At 32.8% G+C, this 21,067-nt stretch overlaps 3 protein-coding genes across 3 annotated transcripts; 1 reads left to right on the forward strand and 2 right to left on the reverse strand.

Moving 5' to 3' along the window:
* Positions 1 to 8,387: 8,387 nt before the first annotated feature.
* LOC106350404 lies at positions 8,388 to 10,694 on the forward strand. Its single transcript, XM_048779028.1, has 4 exons — positions 8,388 to 8,634; positions 8,682 to 9,637; positions 9,748 to 10,563; positions 10,650 to 10,694. The coding sequence occupies exons 1-4, from the start codon at positions 8,388 to 8,390 to the stop codon at positions 10,692 to 10,694; spliced, it is 2,064 nt and encodes a 687-aa protein (XP_048634985.1).
* Positions 10,695 to 12,169: 1,475 nt separating this feature from the next.
* On the reverse strand, positions 12,170 to 13,271 carry LOC106448031. Its single transcript, XM_013889968.3, has 3 exons — positions 13,102 to 13,271; positions 12,929 to 13,010; positions 12,170 to 12,853 (listed from the first exon to the last, which is right to left on the reverse strand). The coding sequence occupies exons 1-3, from the start codon at positions 13,224 to 13,226 to the stop codon at positions 12,170 to 12,172; spliced, it is 891 nt and encodes a 296-aa protein (XP_013745422.2). The 5' UTR covers positions 13,227 to 13,271.
* A 139-nt stretch (positions 13,272 to 13,410) lies between these two features.
* On the reverse strand, positions 13,411 to 16,176 carry LOC106445603. The gene is made up of 3 exons (XM_022719515.2): positions 15,582 to 16,176; positions 14,363 to 15,216; positions 13,411 to 14,286 (listed from the first exon to the last, which is right to left on the reverse strand). The coding sequence occupies exons 2-3, from the start codon at positions 15,212 to 15,214 to the stop codon at positions 13,609 to 13,611; spliced, it is 1,530 nt and encodes a 509-aa protein (XP_022575236.2). The 5' UTR covers positions 15,215 to 15,216; positions 15,582 to 16,176; the 3' UTR covers positions 13,411 to 13,608.
* Positions 16,177 to 21,067: the final 4,891 nt, after the last annotated feature.

Consider the following 21,067-nt stretch of genomic DNA (forward strand, 5'->3'; position numbering starts at 1 on the left):
CACATTCATGCGTAACTTCTTTGATGATGCGCGAGCTGAAGACTTGAGGAATAAAATCTCTACATTTTTTCAAAATTCTATAGTCTTTCAGAGACTCTTATATTAGATTCAAGTCTTACCAGCGCGATTGCCCACATCATGAATTCAACCAAGTAGAACTTCTCAGTACTTTCTTCAGAGGCATCGATTTGGTCTACCAGATGCCTCTAGACACAACTAGTGAAGATAACTTCAACACCAGAAACCCAGAGGAAGAAACCAGACTCATAGAAAACTTGGCATCTAGCAACAGTACCAAGAACACTGATTATGAGAGGAAGAAATCAGTTTCTAGCATGAACATGCAACAGCTGGATGATGTTAAAGCAAATCTGGATGGAGTCCACAAACTTTTCATGAAGCAAGTCAGTTTCTCAGAGGTATAAGTTTTAGCTCTAGGTGTAGTCAAGCCAGAAGAAGAAGCGGAGGATGTGAAATTTGTGAGTGGTGTTGGTTTTCAGAATCAGAAGTATGGAATCATAACAACAACAAAAACTTCAATGGTTCAGACCAAAGGAGCAACTACAATCAGAACTCCCAGTAGCATAAACCCTTCAACAACATCAACTTCACAAAAACTACGGAGCATCTTCATACCAGAACATCCCTCCACCAACTCAAGAAAGCAAACTGGAATCAATGATTGATCAAGTTCTTGAAGGGCTGGAGAAGATTGTTGTGAACTTCAATGGAAAGATATATGTTGTGTACAACAACTTGAATGGGAAGTTTGACACTCTCAACACCCAAGTGAAAAAGCTGGAAACCCAGGTTGCACAGAATACTGAGGGTGTAAGGAAGCAGGAAGCACAAGCTAAGGAAATAAGTCATACTGGACAAAGACACCACGTGAATGCCCTGCTTGATGATGTCTTCTAGAAAGTGGTGAAGCATGAGAAACCCCAAGAAGGAGACTTCGAAGTCAAGAGCTCCATGCCGATTGACAGCTTTCATTGGTGTCGCTCGATACCACCAGCTGAGCAGCGATCGATACCACCTATTGAGCATCGATTTCCACCCCCGTCAAAGCAACAATCGACACAACCTGCAGAATCCTTAGGAGCTCGACAAACTGCAAGCATCAACATATGCTACCCTGATCACGATTGTTACTACAAAACATCTCCAGTATCCTGCCCACGATTACCCATCATCGATCGACACCGTCTTTATGTCGATTGATACCCATCTCAGACAAGGCCGACTGTTGATTGGAATCAACAACCCAACTATGGTCGACAACCCCCAGAGTATGATGCATGAGAACCATTAATTTTCAAAGAGACCACTGATGGACATGTTCCTATTGGGAAGAGAAGGAGAGATAAGATTCCTAAGCATCTAAGGAGAGACTGTTCTATATTTTCCTTAAGGACAAGCAAAACGATAAGTCTGGGAGAGTTGATATACTATGGATTTGACCACTTTTTTTATGTCATAGTATATGGGTGTGATTGGTAATGGCTGTAGGTGTTGTCCACAGCTCCATGTATTTCTACAACACAAAATTTACAGCAATCAAGCTTTAATAAAAAAAATTAAAATCACAGCTCTTGAAATAACCTACAGCTGTACAAGTTCTCTTGAAATATCCACAGCAATTTTTTTGGGGCTTTCCATAAAATTCTACAATAATAAAATCTAAAGACACAACAAAAAGTCTACAGATTATTTTATACAAAATTTTTTAAAGCTACACCCATTACCAATCGGACCCTATATCTCATTTAGAGTCTTTATGTTATTTTTGGAGTATATTTTAGTGTATTTACATGTTTATGTAGGTTTTGGAACATTATGGACTTTATGGAGCTAAATGGAGCATAAATGGTGCCAACCCCATAGCTGAGAAAATGAATAGGCAACATTGTCGATACCCACAGGAAGTGTCGGTCGACACACATTCTTGGTGTCGATCGACACTCGATGCGAGAAGCTTCGCGAGCCAAGATCATGTTTTGAGCCCAGAAGTCTACACAATTTAAAAGAATTCCCCTGAGGAGTTTTGACGTATAATATATTAGTTGTGCCATTGTTCATGGGAAAAAAACACAAACCAAGATTTTATAGTTTTCTAATCTTAAGGCTTTGGAGAGAAGAACCAAAAACTCATTTAGACTACTGTATTGGAACTACGGCTTTTTATATCTCTATCTAATTATACAATTCATTCAGTTTATCTTTGTGTCTCGTTTGATTATGTCTGAGTAGTTACCTTGTTAGACTTTGGGTTTATATGATTATGAAGAATTATTGATATTAAAACTGCTAAGGTGATAAATTGACATCCTTCACAGAGTTAGTACTTATTGCTTGCATTCTAAAGTTGCTAAATAGGATCATGATTTAGGAGTTGAGAACTACGAGAGTAGTCTCATACTTAATAGCAATTCTGTCGAGCTAGGTTTTTAGAGACAAGTTGTATCTAGCTGGCCTAACTGATCTAGTGAACTTATCAATCAATGGTTAAAGCTTGTTTGGAAGAGTATCGATCGACACCTTATAGGTGCATCAATCGATACTGGTTCCGTGTGACACGTGAGAGCGTGGACATATAATCCAACACGTAGACTCGCAGCAAGAGTTGGATATCTTACATCAGAATTCGAGTTCTAAGATTGATTATCAGATGCACTTAGAAACTCTATCATAATTTGGATTACCTAACGTGAAAGTCTAGCTTATGTCTTATCTGTGAATACACATCTCTTCTATCTTATTTACTGCTTTATTAATATTTATTGTCTTAACATTCATTTGCTTAACTTGATCTTACTATTCATCTGATCTATTGTGTGCTTCCGCTTCCCGTGGATTCGGTCTCCAAGTTCTACATTCGATCTCTTATTTGAGAGAGTTGGCTCTAGGGTTAATTTGAGCTTGCATCATGCATACGATTAAGCTTAATCCGGATGGTACTTTTGGAAAGTTGAGATCTCGTCTGGTTGCAAAAGGTTTTGAACAAGAATAGGGCCTTAACTATCTGAAAATGTTTAGTTCAGTTGTAATAACTGTTATAATAAGACTGATGTTTGATATTGCTATAGAAAAAGGATTGAAAATCAAGCAATTGAATGTATCAAGTGTACTTTTTCATGGTAATCTACAAGAACAAGTAGATACAAGTGGTCTTGGGTTTGATCAAGACAAAACACATCTCTATTGTGTATCAGATTGCTGATATCTTTACGAAGCCTCTACCAAGAAGATCTTTTGAGCAGCTGCTTAGCAAACTTGGTGAGGAAGTTAACCCCATCCCAAGTTTGAGGGGGATGAAAAGTAACGCAACCTTTTTCCCATCACAATGTCAAAATAAAAGCCCAGAAGGAGTCTGATGATCATCTCCCACAACAGTCTTCTCTCCAACATATTTTGTCATATGAGGAAGCTGGTACGGGAAAACAGCTCGAGATTATCTAAAACCCTTTCAGGCCTTTCTTATTTTTACGTGCTGGATAAGATCGACTCTACTTTTACCTTTACAGCTGTTACAATCAATATTGTCTAAATCGTTTGTTCTATGAGCTCTTTATATAAGCTATGTTCTTGCATTGAAAATGTTAAGTAATCGAAGTATTAATCGGTCATATTTTCATCTTTCTTGTTTCCTTAACAATTTATTCATTGAAAAGCCACTCGAATAGCTTTGGACCTTTCTAGAGTGACAAATCATCTTGCATAGACAAACGGTCAAACATTACAAGATGTAAAAATGAGAAACGTTGCAAGATATTATCTTTCAGTGTTAAAATTGTAATGGCATGTGAATGTTTCCGTGTGATACCTTCGAACAGATTTACTGAGTCAAGTTGTCAATATATGTCTTCCTTATTGAATATCTTTCGCATTAGAAGTTTTAATTTGAAAGCATGTATAATGATTGTGTAAACGATAGGAAAATAGTGAACTTTTGGCCAATAGAATCCCTAAAATTAAAAAGGACAACACAGTCCCGTCCACTATGCACTTGCCACAAAGGCACAGGCCCCCTCAAACTGTTCATGTGTGATAAATTACATCATCGGCTTTACTTATCACTCTATAATTATATAGATAAGACCATGGACTAAAATTTAAGAATTGGACTAGATTAGCATAAGTACATGTCTGGTCTAATCTATAGATTCAATCCAAATCAATATGAGAATTTGTGAATTTCTTTTCTTATAAAATTCAATGACGTAAATTTTACCTTTGAAGCAAAGAGAAAAAAGGCGTTGTTAGAATACAATGTAAAAACAGATATCCATGCTTTAAACTTTAAACTGTCACAAGTTAGGTTAGGCTAAAACGGTTAGAATTAGAGCATTTGTAATGTATAATTCCTTTTTAATTAGAGTAATTCCATAATGGAATTAAATTGTATTTGAATCTTAATTTATTTGAAATGATAAATATATGATGAATAATTTTATTATAATAAGTATAAATAATTTTCTATTTTAGAAAGAAAAATAGAGTAGAGTTGAAAATATCTACTCTATTAAAATAGAGTCTTATTTTTTATCTACCATACACAAGTCTATGTTAGACCATTCATTAGAAATTTAACTAAACATCCTAAAATTACTCATATATGATATTCTCGTAACAAAAATAATATACATCTAAACAATAACATTTCTAAGAAAAGATAAATATATTGTCATTAAGTAATTATCATTTGACCGTTTATCATATTTAATATAGACCATATTTTTATATATTCCAGTAACTAATTTTGAAATTAAATAGTATTGCCCAATTTTTTTAAAATTATCAAATTAAATTTTTATATAAAACAAAATATATAATATTTTATTGGTTGTAACATTTATGTTTGATAATTTTAGTAAAAATAAAAACAATAAACTGAAATATAATATATTAAATAAAATAATATTTTAAAATATAAAAAATAATTTAATTTATTCACGTAAAAATATTTCAAGAATAAAAATTTCTAAACAAATAAGCTAATAAATTTTTTTATTAATTCATAGAAAAATAATGTTTAAAATTAAAATATTAATATTTATGTTGCATTTTAAATAAATAAACAAAAATACTTCATTAATATATGATTTGTACAATATCATCAAACAAATTTCAACAAATAAAAAATTTCAAAATAAAAATTATATACATAAAATTGATATTAGATATATATCTTTATAACATATTTTATATTTTAAATATTAATTTAAAAATATAAATATATCCGTACGGATGTGCGGGTTAATATCTAGTTTTATTTTAAAATGAAGTTTTGGCCAGAAAATAAGTAAAAGATCTTATAAATATGAAAAACCATACCATTTTATAGATAAATTTTGTTAATTCTGTCTTGAACATCTGTATAACATGAGTTTAGCTAGCGCATCTATTGCAGACGATATGTTATTTTAGAAGAAAATTGCCAAATTATAACTTAAACATTATCATTATCTATACTATTAAAACAGAATCTTTCTGAAAAAATCTACTTAAAAAAGGTTGTTAGACCTATTTAATAGAAAATTCATATTTACCTTAATCAATAAAAAATATATCAGTATTAATAAAATAGAATCTTTCCTAATATTTACTCCTACAATTTAGGTATCTAACAAACTAATTTTGTAATCAATCAAAATAATTGTGGAAGCACCGTAGCCTAGTGGTTATGGTTTAAGGGCTTCTACACCCAGGTCTGGGGTTCAAATCCCAGACTATGCAATTTCTTGCAGATTGTACAGGAAATCCAGGTTTCAATTACCGGAGCAAGCGATTTATTCAACAATTATGCGATTACGGAAGAAAGGCTTACAAGAGTTTCTCAACATGGTGCAAGTAAATCCGGTCAGGCGTGATCTTCATAGGACGGCTCAAATGATGCAGTTAGGCGTAGATCCTCATAAGGCAGGTAGTATTGTCGGTTATCGAATCGTCTTTGTAATCTTTCTCATAATTGTAATATCTAAATAAATCCCCGACAAAAAAAAAAAATCAATCAAAATAATTATAATTTTTTCTCTGTTATTTGATTAATCATCAATATTATTTTACACAGATTTCCACAACATCTCACATATAGATGGTTCGATCTCATTCATTGGCAATATCATTGATTAATTTAACTATATAATGTTTTAAGTACTTTCAATTGAATTATATGATTACAACTCATTTCATTTGATATACTTCTTCTCTAAATATTTTAAATTTATTTTTATAAAGAGTATTTATAATAACAATTTGTTATTTAAGTAAAGTTTAAAACTATTAAAAACCATATAAATCTATACAATAAATCAGTTAAAATCTGCCAAATAATTATTAAATCTCACCAAATAACAAATATAACTATTATAAAATGCACAAGAAATATAATGAGAGAGAGTAAACATGTGCATTCGGGTCTTGGGGTCAGGTACAGATTGGTTCTTTCTGGTATGAATCTTTTATGTCATAGACCTTTAGACCCAACTAGGTATTTCAAAATTTTCAAATACGTAATGGGTCTGGATATTTAAGACCCAAAATGAATTAAGAGTTTCTCAAATCTCAAAAAGAACAATAACCCAAAAAATATCCGAAAAAATTCAAATACCAAATATCCCCCCCCCAAAATATTTTTACCCAAAATCTGACGGAGAAACCAAAAAAGCACACTCAAAATTTTACCCGAATATCCAAAATATTCTTTTTTTATTTTGAAAATTTTCAAACCCCAGAAACAATAACTAACCAAACTCAAAACTTTAAAAAAATATTCGTAATAGAGAAAAAAGATTTAAAATACCCAAATATACCTAATATACACAAAACATTTTAGGTATTTTAGGTACTCGGTTGGGTCTCGAGCATGATCCATATTCGAACCGAGACTGGACCATACTCAAACCAAGACCACGGGTCCAAAAATAATATTCAGTAGGTATTTCAACCTGGATCCATATCCAAACCAGACCTGTATTTTCAATTCAATTTTGGTTTGGCTTCTCGGATCCGGATAATATGTCAACCCTAAAATAGTTACATAAAAGTGTACATACAAAAATCTTAAATAAAATAATTCATAAATTATATAGTTTAAAACATATTCATTTTTCAATAAAATATGATATTTTAATAGTAATATATAACAATTTCAAAATATTTATTCATATTAAACTTTATTTATATATCAAAAAACCCGCGCTTTCGAAGCGCGGATCAAAAACTAGTTAAACATTAAATGTTAATCATATCACCAGAGCCGTGCCAACGTTAACAGCCCCAAGCGAAAAACAAAATCAAATAAAAAATATCTACAATTTATGAAAGCTATTGTAGTTTAGTGTGCAAGAAAATTTATTTATTTAAACTTTTAAATAATTAGCAAATGGTTTCAAAAAAATTTAAGTTTCTATTAAATCTATGTTTTTGTTGTAGTCTCATCTTTTGTTTAACTCGTAAAACTATTAACGAAGTTACATGTTTATATAAAATCCCACTACATAAAACAAATTAGAGAAAATTGCCAAAACAGAATAAAAAAACAGAATGGTTGTCCCTATGGTATAAATTCAATTTTGTCCATTTTATCTCCCTTTTACCCTTTTATTTCTGAAACTTAATAAAATAAATAGTTTTATGAATCAAAAAAATTATTAAAAATATAAACTATTAATAGAACACCAATATACAGAAGGACATATTTTTATTTTTTTCAAAAACTTGATAAATAAAATTTCCAATTTACGTTCTACTAAAAGTAGAATTCGTCTTCTACGGAAATTGGGTTAGTAGAATGCAAAATCCAGAATAAACACGTACATCTACTTGTTTTGGAACGTAAAATCTACTTTTGATTCAATATCTAAATATGGGGAATGCGAATTCTACTAATTGTAAAGATATCTACTTTTCTGAAAAATGCAGTTTCTACTTTTAACAAGTATTCTAACATTTATCGAACGTGAAATCTGAAAACTACACAAACGTCTAAAAAGGTAGAAATTACATTCCTTATTATTTTCATGGTTCTACGCATTGTAGAAGGTGTCTTCTACTAATAAAATCACCTGTTTTTGGCGAAAATAAGGAAAGTCAGTTAACAAAATATTCTAAAAATATTCTAACTTCCTAAAATGGTTCTGCTCGATTTTCTTTGTCAATTTTTTTAAAAAAAACGATTTTGCCTTTCTTGTTCATCATGAATCTATGATTTTTTCATAGTTTCTCTTTGTGTTCTAGAAACTTTTGTTCTAGATTAGATGCATATCTATACAACATGTGGTCTTTGGGAATTAGGTGCAACTACGGGATGGATTTTTTTGGCTGATGGCAAAGGGGGTAGGCTATTGTTAGTGGAATCAAATTGTACTTTAGATGAATTAAAAAGGATGGTTTTGGAGGATTTTGGTATGGAAGAAGAAATCATAGCCGATTTGGAGTTAAGTTATCTACCTGCTGAGTTGATCAATACTTCAGGATGTCCACCTGTGATCATTGCAAACGATCGTCAGCTTCATAATTTTGTTCGATTTGTTCAAAAGAGTGCTTCTACTCGATTGTGTGTAACATGTAAAGCCAAGGCTGAGAATCCGAATAAAGAAGCCTTTGATCTTAACAAACCGCCAGCTGATCCATGTACTCATGAAGAGAAAGAAACTCGTTTGACAATGGGGACGAATCAGCTCCTGTGTATGCTGAGAGGCAGGGGAATAAGAAGAATGAAAAGCGGAAAGGAGTCGCAGTTGATGAGGATGGGGACTATGATGCTGATACCATGATCTCTGAAAAAGAGAACATACATAAAATGTCAAAGTTTTCTCTGCTCCATGTTGTTAAGGTCGGACAATTTTTTGAGAACAAAACTTTGTTGAAGGCGACTTTCGAGATGTGTGCAATGAAGCATAACTTTGACTACCAGGTTATCAAAACGGATAGACAACTTTGGTATGTTAGATGTGCAGATAATGCATGCAATTGGGGTGTTCGAGCAGAGTGTCTGAAGGATTCATCATATTTCATGATCAAGAAGTATGTCGGTAAACATACATGCGCACCTTCAAGCAAAACCAAAGCGGGTAAGACTGCTTCAGCAAAAACAATAGGCAGTCTGATTATGCATAAGTATGTAGGCGTCAAGGAAGGGCCGAAATGTAATGATATCATACAGATTATGCGTAGTGATCATGGATGCGAGATATCAAAATCTTTAGCATGGGATGCGCGTGAATATGCGATCAGTGCAGTTAGAGGTATTCCAGAGAGAAGTTATGGGAAAATACCAAAATACTTGCACATGCTGAGAGAGGCTAATCCAGGTACACACACATCCTATGAGATTGACGGAAATGAGAACTTTCGTTACCTATTTATTGCATTTGGGCAATCGATAAGAGGATTTAACAGAGTCATGAGGCGGGTTATTGTGATCGATGGGACCTTTTTGAAGAATAAATACAAAGGAGTTTTACTGGTTGCTACGGCTTTAGACGGAAATTCAAATTTGTATCCTATTGCGTTTGGAATAGTCGACTCAGAGAATGAGCGTTCTTGGGAATGGTTTATGAGACAACTTAAGGTTGTCATTGCAGATGATCATGATTTGGCTTTTATTTCAGACAGACATGGGTCTATCGCTAAGGCAATTGAAAACGTGTATCCATCAGCCAGACACGGGATTTGTATTCATCATTTGTTGAATAATGTGGTCACATATTTCCATGGGAAGGACTTGCTGGGTTGGTTTCAAAGGCGTCCAAGGCTTATCGAGTTTCTGAGTTTGAGAAGACATTTGCTACTGTGTGTAATATCAGTCCGGCAATTGGAGATTATCTTAGGGAAGCTGATGTGCAAAAATGGGCTAGATGTCAATTCCCTGGATACAGATACGACATAAGGACAACCAATCCTGCTGAATCTATCAACTCTGCTTTGCGTTCACCGAGAGAGTATCCAGTCATCCCTTTGTTAGACAGTATCAGGGAAATGTTAACACAATGGTTTTATGAGCGTAAGAAACTGATTTCAAAGCATAAACATCCTCTGACTAAAGATGTAGAGAAAAAAATAGAGAGGAGAATCGGGAAAGGCGCCACATTTGTAGTTTACCCTGTCAGTGCTGGTCGATTGCTTGTTAGAGGTGATAAATTCAACTGCTTAGTTGATTTGGATAGAAGGACTTGTTCATGTGGAAAGTACACCCTTATGAATATCCCTTGTAGGCACGCAATTAAAGCTGGTTTTCATGTTGGAAGAGAGCCACACACATTGACTGATTTGATGTATACTACAGGAGCTTGGAGAGAAGCTTATGAAGAAAGCATAAATCCTATTGATGTTCCTGAGGATGCTTGGTCTATACCAGAAGATGTTAAGAAAGTCATTGTTTTACCACCAGAGACAAGAAGATCAGTTGGAAGAAAAGAAAACGCAGATATGAAACTGCGGAAGACAAAATTCGGTCATCGCAAATGTCACGAAGAAAGCAGCCTCGGAAGTGTAGTAGATGTGGTATTAGTGGGCACAACAGAGCAACTTGTCAAGTACCAATATAGTCAGTCAGAAATGGTGAGGGGGGAGGTTATATAGGCAGTTCATTTATGTGTTTTTATAGCTTCGTTTATGTGTTTGATGTATGGTTCTTTGTATCACAGGTTGATCTGTTCAAGTATGCAAGTGGTGGTAGATGGTGGTGGTAGATGGCGACCTAGGCGAGCTTAATTCAAAGTGCATTCTCATCATGTTCATTTGCAAGTTTACATGGTGGTTCTTTGTACAATTTTTTTTCCAAAAACTATAGACTTTCTTTTCATTTGGACAAATTTCTATTGGATTTTTTCTCAGTTTCATTGTTAAACATTGGCATTATTCTTCTTAGTTTAATTGTTATACATTGCCATCATTTTTCAGTTTCATTGTTCTCAGTACGTTTCAGATGATTCTGTGTTTCAAAAACCCTTGAAAATGAACCAAAACAAAGCTATAGTAAGAACCATAAAATGTGACATAGTCATTGTAAGAACAAAAGAGATAGAAACAAAATACTAAGAACCAGTAGATTGGTTTCATTCATTCTTGACTTTTCCAAAACACAATAGAATGCTTCCTAAACAACCTAATTCAAGGGAATTTTTTTGCTTCCTTACTTCTTCTTCAACTGTCTCTTTCATACTCGTTTTCAGATCTTCAATTGCTTCTGTAATTCTTCCTTGCTCTGCCTCTAGCTTTTGAATCTCATCAAGCAAAGCTTCATCAACCCACTTAAATAAATGGGTTTCCTTTTTTCGCTGCATAGAAGAAAAACAACGTCAGGATAGCATGTTCGTCTCTCTTAATCGAAAATCGATTCAGACAAAAGAGTTTCGATATGAATAGAAAACAAATCTGTATGTGAATCCTAAAACAAATTGAAACCATGAACCTGTGACCCAATTTCGCATCTATAGAACCGTCGGTAAGGATTCTCATCTGTTCTCGAATAGAAAATCACAACCCCCTTCCCGCACCAGCACCTAGATGGCACCCCGTACGAATATCGCCTTGGAGTATTCATGTTTTAGGAAAATTGATTCAGAGAGAAAAAGGATATTGACAGAGAAGAGAATTCTGAAAAATGGGAGAAACTCGGGTTTTTAGTTTAAATATGTCGGGTATTAGGTTATTCGTGGACCTAATTCTGGTCGGGTTTTATTGTTTATTTGGATCAAAAGTCGGGTTTACAAGAAACCAATTAAAGTGTATTGGATTTGATTCGTTTATATACTCTTATCGGTTGATTTCTTCTACAACGGCTATTAGAATGCATGATTAATGTTATTTTCGTTACTGTTTAGGGTATGTTTAGGGTCTCGTTAGGTGTTTTTCAGACTCTTGATTGAATGTCTGGTTTCTTTTGTTTCATATAATGTTTTCGAACGTTGTCTCGTTTAGGGTTTTGTTTAGGGTATTTTTAGGGTATGTTTAGGGTCTCTGTTACGGTTGTTTGTTGTCTCCAACAAGACTTTTTTAGGGTCTCATAAACACATTGTCAAAAACTTAGAATAATAAACCCAAAAGCAATTCATTAGATTAAGCATTCATGTTCCTAATAAAACACTAAAACACACATTAGATTAAGCTTTTTATCCTAAAAGTTAGATTAAAAGCCGAACTAGTTACATTTAAAAATCGATTCTCACAGAATCTCTTCTACGGTTAAAGTGAGACACTCTGGAGGTTCATAATTTGACATCCTCTCAACCAATTCTGGGTCGTTTGCCGCTTCCCATAGATCCCACAAAATTCTGTGGCGAGCTTCTTTGATGTTACCATCATTCACCATGGACAACTTCAATCCAAGCGAGTGGCACTTGATGAACTTTATTGTGTAGACACCACAATCACATGCACTTTTATTCAGCTTACCCATGGGGACATAGTGAACCGTATATGCAGCGAACGTAAAGTCTTTCTGGTAACTCGGTGGCTGAACTGCCTTGACAATACGAGGAACAAGGTTTGCGAACCCATCCAATTCCTTGTACCTTTTTCTGCCCGAGCAATCAAACACATCAATGCTCCTCGTCACGAAACTGATACACAATGCGATCCAATGATTCCCGCTAACATGAACAGGGACATACAGTCGATCCACATCTACATTCCATATCTCTTGTGTCTGTCCATGTGGTGGAAGGACCCCTTTGCCGTACTGCACTAGCAAATCATGAAGCTTGTATTTTCTTATACCCGCCTTGAAACTCTCATACTCCTTTTTAATCATGTTGCTGAAGACAACAGACATGAAGGCGACACGGTGAAGTTTCCATCGTTTCAGAGATGTTCTCTCCCTGTATACGTACATCATGGCGTCAATCTCCTGCATATTACGATGATGTTAACACACACCATGTATGGAAAACACACATGAAAGCTAAAAGTATAAAGGTTTTACCGAGTTGTGAAGCCACTCGGTTCTATCCATAAGACGAGTACCAATCTCAGCATCTAACAATGAAGGTCCAATCCGTAGAGGTCTGTAACCAAAACAATGATAAAAGTTCAAAACAATGATATGGTTTGATTAAATTTTAAAAACACATGATATAAAAATGAGAATTTACTTACTTGGATTTAATTAACCAAGTGCTAACTTTTTCCCAATCCTCTTTACGAAGATACACCAATGCCGCATCTGCTGAGGCTTCTCCGGCTCGATCTATTTCCTCATCATTTAACTTCGGTGGGGACATGTTGAAGGGTTTTGAGTTTTCGACTTTCACTTGAGAAAGATCAAACCCATCAACAATGTATCTTGGGACAATTCCCTTAATTCTTGTGTGCTCAATCCAAAATCAAACTCGTTAGTTTCTATACCATTCTTTAACCAATCCTATTCATTAAAACCAAAAAAAAAAATATGTAAGAAGTCTTTCAATCAAAACACAAAGAAAGCATTACATTCATGGAGTTATCATTACACAAACATTCAAGCATATTACACATTTATAAACCTATTACAATATCCGAAAGTTTTACATAATATTACACTGTGAAAATGTTTAGTTCCAAAAACAACCTAACTCCAAAAGACTAGCTCCAGCACCCTAACGCGGCATCCTAGATACAAGAACATCAAGTTCTACACTTTCTTTTAGGAAGTACCTTTTTCTTTGCTGGAGCTTGAGCTTGAGCTTGATTGACCTTTTTCTTTGCAGGAGCTTGAGCGGTTTTGGTCTTAGGCGCAGCTTCATCGGTTTTGCTCTTAGGAACGCTTCCTTCGGCCCTCAAACTGATTGCTTCCCTGAGCTGTGAAACCTCGATCTCCATGTTGCCGATCCTCTCTTTGAACATGCTCTCCATACTCGCCATTTGCGCTCTGAGTATATCTCCCAAGGAACTGACAGATGAGTGGACCAAACCCTCAATGAAACTCTTAGTTTCTTGATCAATACTCTGTTTTTTTTCTGCTGTTCGCTTACACAACAACTTCTTCTTTCTTGACTCGGCTCCTTCATCCTGAATCTTTCTGTTGCCTCTTCCAGCAACATGGACTGAAGATGTCTCCACATCTGCTGCAATATCAGTAGCATCCACACTCTTATCAGCTTCTGACTCTGTATCGGCTTCCTCCATCTCAGTCTCTTCATCCTCTATAACTGGCCATTCTGTGTTGCTCCAATCAAAGTTCTTTTTAATCCTATCGAGAAGAAGGTCCACACGCTCATCTTCCATCTCATCCTTCCTTGTATAATCAGCATGCCTCAACACATCACCATTGCCCCTTACTGAAATTACCGAGAACAAATCTCCCTACAAAACAATTATACATTATAAGCTTTAAAAAATATGCAACAGCCATATAAAAGAATACAATAAATATTCATACCTTCTCAGTAAACGATTCCTCAAGTTGAATGATGTCTTCATAAGAAACTTTTGCAACTCCTTTCCAATTTCCACACCTTGGACCGCAGAAACTGTCCGAGACTTTGCTGCCACATATTTCTCCAAAATCCGGAATTGCTTCCATAATCCAAATCTGGAACGCATAGGAGAACCCCTCGAAAATGTAGCTGTTCTTCTTACCCAACTTCTTCCTAACCTTCTCAATGGAACTCAGTAAGAAGTCGTAGGAGTGAAGACCCCAATGGAAGTTCCGAAGCTTCTCGAGATCCATCACCAGCTTGATGTACATATGAGGGATGTTCACCTTCTCATCTCTCCCCATCACCACACCCATTATCACACACAAGTAGATCAACCTCATCCTATCACGCCGAGACCAGCTGTGAACTTCTTGTAGATGCACCTTTTTGATCGACTGCAAGGTGATCTTACCACCTGTCCTTAGTAGTTCACTCCAAAATCCGCCATCACTTTTCCATTTAATTACGTCACAGCTACTTTCCCGCGAGATCTTGAGGCCTGTCACAGTGTGGTACTCCTGAAGCGAAAACCGGAGAGGCTTCCTTGCAAATATAAACCACTTCTCATGCATCTTCGAGGTAATCAGCTGCTTACACAAGAAGCTATCCACCAATTTCCCCGAAAACTTGAGGTTATTTTCCGCAATCGCCATGATATGTTTGAAAACAGGATCTATCTTGACATCATCGTACTCCGCAGGCATAGCTTTCTTCAGATCTCTGATAAGTTCCATGCGGCAGCAGTTATTGATCTTCTTCACCTGAGGTTCTAAACCCTCTGCATACACTCGCTTAGGTAGCTCTAACTCCATATCTAGAAAAGACAAAAAAAATTGATTCTAGTTAAAGACTGAAATTGATTGAAGCAGAGACAAACACAAGAAATCTGTTAATCAAAGTAAGCCAATTCACAATCAATAAACCAGCCCATGATAAACGAAATCAATTCACAAAGAAATCAGTTAATCAAAGTAAGCCAATTCACAATCGAAATCTGTTCATATAATCAGTTAACAACACTTAAAATCCTAAGAAACGAATATAAAAAGAGTAACCCAAATGAAGAACTCAAACACAGAGAAATGCAATAAAGAACCGGATAAAGAAAGAGAGAAATGCTAGCTTCAAACCCGAATGAAGAACTCAAACCACTTGACATATGAAGTATTGAGAACATACCTTATGCGCTAGCAATGTCGGAGAAAGAGAGAGGCGGGGAGGTTGAAGACAAACTCGATTTCACCAATGACCAAGAGAAGTTCCGAAATCGCCTTTGTTTGTCGAGATATCCAGAGATCCAGAGAAAAGTATTAGAACAAGAAGGAGAAAGAAACAAACTTTATGATTGAAATTGGATGGAGAACGTTGGTGTTTACCTTCAATATGTAGGAGAAGACAAAGGGTTCCACCGGTAGGAGAAAAGAAACGGGTTCCACCGGTGGCGTCTGCAGTCGCCGTTGATTTCACCGGAGAAGACAGAATCGCCTTCGTCGTCGCCGTAGAGAGAGGCGGAGAGATTGTTTTCTTTATTAGGGTTACGGGAAAAAAAAACATAATGGTTTTAATCCATTTTTCAATTTTCCCTTTGTTTTTCTTTTTTATTCGACAACCATTTTTACAAATTGATTTCCATATTTTTTTAAATACAATTTGGGATTAGATTAAGGTTAGTTTAGGTATTATGAAGAAAGTTATACTATAGTGACAACTTTAGATTGAATTTATACCATAGGGACAACCATTCTGTTTTTTTATTCTGTTTTGGCAATTTTCCCAACAAATTATAAGAAATGCCTTTAGTGTTTTGTATATTTTTAAAAGATGCCCTAGCCATTTTATCATGTAAGCACGGCACTGCATATCACTATCTTTAAAACCCATTCTTGAGACACATCCGAGAAACTATTGGTATGTATATTTAATATATTGATGTATATACTGTATACTGTACTGTTAAACATTTAGCTATATCATTATATATATGACTAATTATCCACTCAATTCATAAGCTAATCACCATTATAGTTAAGGAAACAGAATAGTTTATCTTGCAGAGATATGATTATATTTTACTATTTCAGACATTTGTACATCATTACATAATACATTATCGACTATCTTAGAAAATAAAAATATAGAGCAAATCATGACCTAATTCGTCCATACTGCAATGCCTTTCGTGTTAATTTAGAATTTAGAGTTCTCGTCGTTTTCAATTAGTACACTTGACTCTTTTGTCTACACCACTAGTTCTACTTTCTACATTAAATTTAGTAGGTCATCATTAGATAAGTTTTCAACTTAGGCATCACCCATCATTTTATGCCCGCAAAATGTTTTATATAGTAATAGCTTTAATTTTTAAAGCTTTTGGCTTGAAAATTTTGGTAATCCTGCACCACTTATAATATTTTTGTTATTTTATCAATCCATATATATGTTGAATGACATGTCTCATTTTTGTCGACAGCTATTGATGAGCTTTATATAATTTAATAAATTGTAGATTTCAGTGGTTTATATAATCCCAAATGTGCTTCTTTATTGACCATTTGGAAGTGGATTATGCTTTGATTATAAGTGATTAAATGTCTAAAATGACTCTTCATGTACACCGCTGTTTTCATCCCAGTGGTTAATGAAAGGTCGTTATACTTTTCAAATGATCGGTAGAGTGGTTCACAAGTAAGGAACCGGTGGTTTAAGTAAATTCAAGTCTAGTCTATACAAACAGAAAAAAAGTCTGGTCTATAAGTCACAAATAATTTTCCTGCCAATTTACATATTATTAAATTAAAAAGTTATTGATTAAAATTAAAATTTATTTACACTTGTAATAATAATAAAATTAAATTTTAATTAGAAAATAAAAATGTTTAGTCCCATAAATCTGAACCAAACTGATTTAGTTTTAGTTATATTGTAGAAATCTTGTGAATGCTATTTTAAAAACCAAAAAGAAACAAATTCCAAACCAAGCATATTTATTCTTATTACAATATAGTAATATATGACAGAAAACAATACACTAATATATGAACGGCAAACTAGATTTGTATACTACAAATACTGAATAATTAAAATATAGTAATAGATATATATATATATATATATATATATATATTATAATTATATGAAAACATATTATATAAGTTTTACATAATTTATTTTATTTATTTTATATTTTAATATAATTTTATGACTTTTTAATTTATAAAGTAATAATAGTTTTTCAATTTTGTAATTAATAAATAATTTTAAATAAGATAAATTATGTTGTGTTGACAACTGACTTTTGTGTTAAATATTATTTATTTATTTATTAATATTAAAAACATTAGTACTGTTACTTATATTTGATTACCTAGAAAATGATTGTAACTTTTAATAACTTCTTACTTTTGTTATTAATAATCATAGTAATCTTAAAATTTAAATAAAATAGAAAAAGTAATAAATTTAAAAATTTGTGCACTGAAAATATTTTTAATGTTATAGTAATCTTATTTAACTCATATAAAATAAAATCCACAAAATTTTGTAACAGCATATATATAATAATGCTTTTAGATAAAACCCAAACAAACTGAAAACTGAAGGTATTTAAATCAAAATTAATATAATTTAATATAATAAAAACACTAAATTGATACCATGCTGATATTTGAATCGAACTTCCGACAAATTGAAAAAGTACTAGGAAAAAACCTAGACCTAATATTAGGAAAGAACTTAAGATGTGATTGGTAGTGGATGTAGGTGATGTTCACATCTCCATTTATTTTTATACCACTAAATTCACAGCAATCAAGCTTTAATAAAAAAAAAATTATAATTTTTGAAATAACCTACGACTGTACAAATGTTTTGTAGAACCAAATATGCACAGTAATTTTTTTGGGCTTATAAATCAGTTCTACACCAATAAAATCTATAGATTTTTTCTATAACAAATTATTAAAGTTACAGTCATTACCAATCGAATCCTTTAAGTTAGATGGGTAAGCTCTCAAAACTGTTTATATTTATGTTTCAACTGAAATAAGACAAATCATTTTTAATTAAAAGGTAAAGTAAATGTATAAACGTAACCATTTTTCTAATTTTAGAAAAATGACAAGTTAAAACTATTTAGAATACGGCAAAAATGAGACTAAAGTGACACTACATAAGTTAGAAACTTGTGATAATTTTTTTAATTACCCTATTTATTATTTAAAATTTGAAAATTATACCTATTTTTACTTTTCTGAAAACCACACATTATAATATATAAAAAGATATTTTATGTAAAAACAATTAAATTTGAAAGGGTTATTATTATTATATTTGAAATAAATAAATGTTAATATATTAATATAACAAATAGATAAAAAAAATTGTAAATATTTAAGGTTTAGCTATGATTTTACTGTTATGAATTTTATGTAAATAGACCTGTATACGATTCAAAATGATGACCAAGAGCAAAGACAATATATGCTTCGTGATTTGAAAGTAAAAATAGAAACAAATGATGGTTGTGACGTTTTTCAAAGTAGATATGTTATATGTATCATTTAAAAAAAAACGAAATGATGAAAATCTTATTATTGTTGAACTTGTTTCTAGACCAATTTATAAACGAATGTATCAAAATTAAAATTAAAAGAAAATTATTAATTTAAATAAAATAATTATAAATATTTAGATTAGATAGTTTTTTTCATTTCACCTATAAATAAGTGTGTATAGTTTTCAAAGTATAATCTTATTGAAAGTTATTTTCCCTAAAAACATACTAATTTTTATAAATATCTTTAAATATATATATATCTTATTTATGTCGGCAACCATTTTTTAATTTGTTTATATCTAGGAAGTTTTAATTAGGTCATTTTAATATCTTTATATAATTGATTGATTGAACTATAATCTTTATTATTTCTAAAAATTCAAATAACGTTTCTTATATCAAATCTGTAAAATTAATTTATAGACGATTAAATTTGCGAACGAGTTTGTAAGACTGCTCACGTGACACAATAATGGATTTACAGTTTGTAGTTACCGATTAGATTAACTCGCATCAGATATAATGAGGTGAGCCGACATACGATGACAATCCCATTTAAATGAGACTGCTCATAGGATAGTATCTATTACAAAAAGGTTGTTATAATTACCATGTTTTTTCTGTTCAAGTTATTTATACGTATCTTAAATTAATTAGCTCTACTTCGGGTTAGTTTGGTATATATTTTACACCAGTTATGCTTTCTAACCAAATGTGTTTTTCGTGTTTCTAACAAAAAATAAGTTCTTAGTTCAACTCAAACGATCAACCATGAGTTAGTAGACTACTTGTCAACTTGGTTTTTGTGTGTGTATGGGTGGTTATCAAGTATGGACATTTGCAGATTTTGATTATCATACTTTTCCTTTCGTGACATTCTTTTAAACATTGTTGTCAGTGTTGTCTCATTGTAAAGTCTTGCCTGTTTTTGTTTGTTCTTTCGAAAGTGCGTCTACTACTTGCTTTACTGTTCATGTTATTCATTATTCTTTGTACAGACAAATGTGATGTCAAATTGCATAAAACCTCGCATGCACATATTAACTAATATTAAATTAAGACAAAGAAGACAAATAGAAATTTAGGTCTTGATTTGAAAGCGAGCCTTTAAGGAGTAGTTAGAAAATTTCTGGAGTAAAACGTACGTAATGAAACGGATACAAATCAAAACCTAACATTATAGATCTAACATTTTACCCCCCAAAAATTGTTATAGTTATTCATTTGTTTGTGGTTGTATGTTATTTATCTCAATGTTAAAACCCCAATTCCAAACACTTGGTTTTCGATTTTTTTATTTCGCAACTATGTTTATTATGTAGCATTGTCACTAACACAATTCTACATTATCTTTATGATTGATAATTAATATTTTTGTTTAACCTTTTTATTTAGTTTTATCATTGATCGAATCGGTATTCTTTATGAATTTAAATTCTGAATCTATATTTGATCAATATATAATAATTTGCATATTCTATTTGAACTTTATTTCTGAGATAAGTAAGTTTATAATCTCTTGCCAACGCCGAAACCACTTCGAAGTATGACTATTTTTCCCGTTTGGGTATTATTTATCGGATCTCGGGATCGCTTTAGGAATCATTTTAGCAATATCCTTTAGGTTTCCTTATCTCTTATTAAATATTTTAAAAGTATCTATGATTGATATGTTTTTAGGTAGAAACAAATTTTTTATTTATCTAGCATAATGTGGTTTAGAAGTTAGAGGAGCTATATATTACATACTTTATGTGTTAACTTCATCAAAAGTATAATTATGTCATTACTAAGTTGCGGTTCATTTATATGTTTCAATTGAACAATTTTAGGAATTGTGTTTCTGGGGAATTTCCAAAAACTTCCAATTTTGTTTCTAATTCCAAAATTGAAAGCAGATCTTGATTTTTCACAAAGTTTTCATGCTATATAGGAGTGAGTGGGTATAAGTTGGACGGGGAAGCTGGTCAAATCTACACGTTTGATCCTTCCACAGCAAATTGAAAGTTTTTCATTAAAAGTCTGATTTGCATAAGAAGCTACAATAAATAGGCATATTAAGATTATTTATTCACTTCTAAATTTGCTTTTATAATAGCAGTTAATCTCC

This window comes from Brassica napus, chromosome A5 (genome assembly GCF_020379485.1).
Source record: "Brassica napus cultivar Da-Ae chromosome A5, Da-Ae, whole genome shotgun sequence".
Classification (NCBI taxonomy): domain Eukaryota; kingdom Viridiplantae; phylum Streptophyta; class Magnoliopsida; order Brassicales; family Brassicaceae; genus Brassica; species Brassica napus.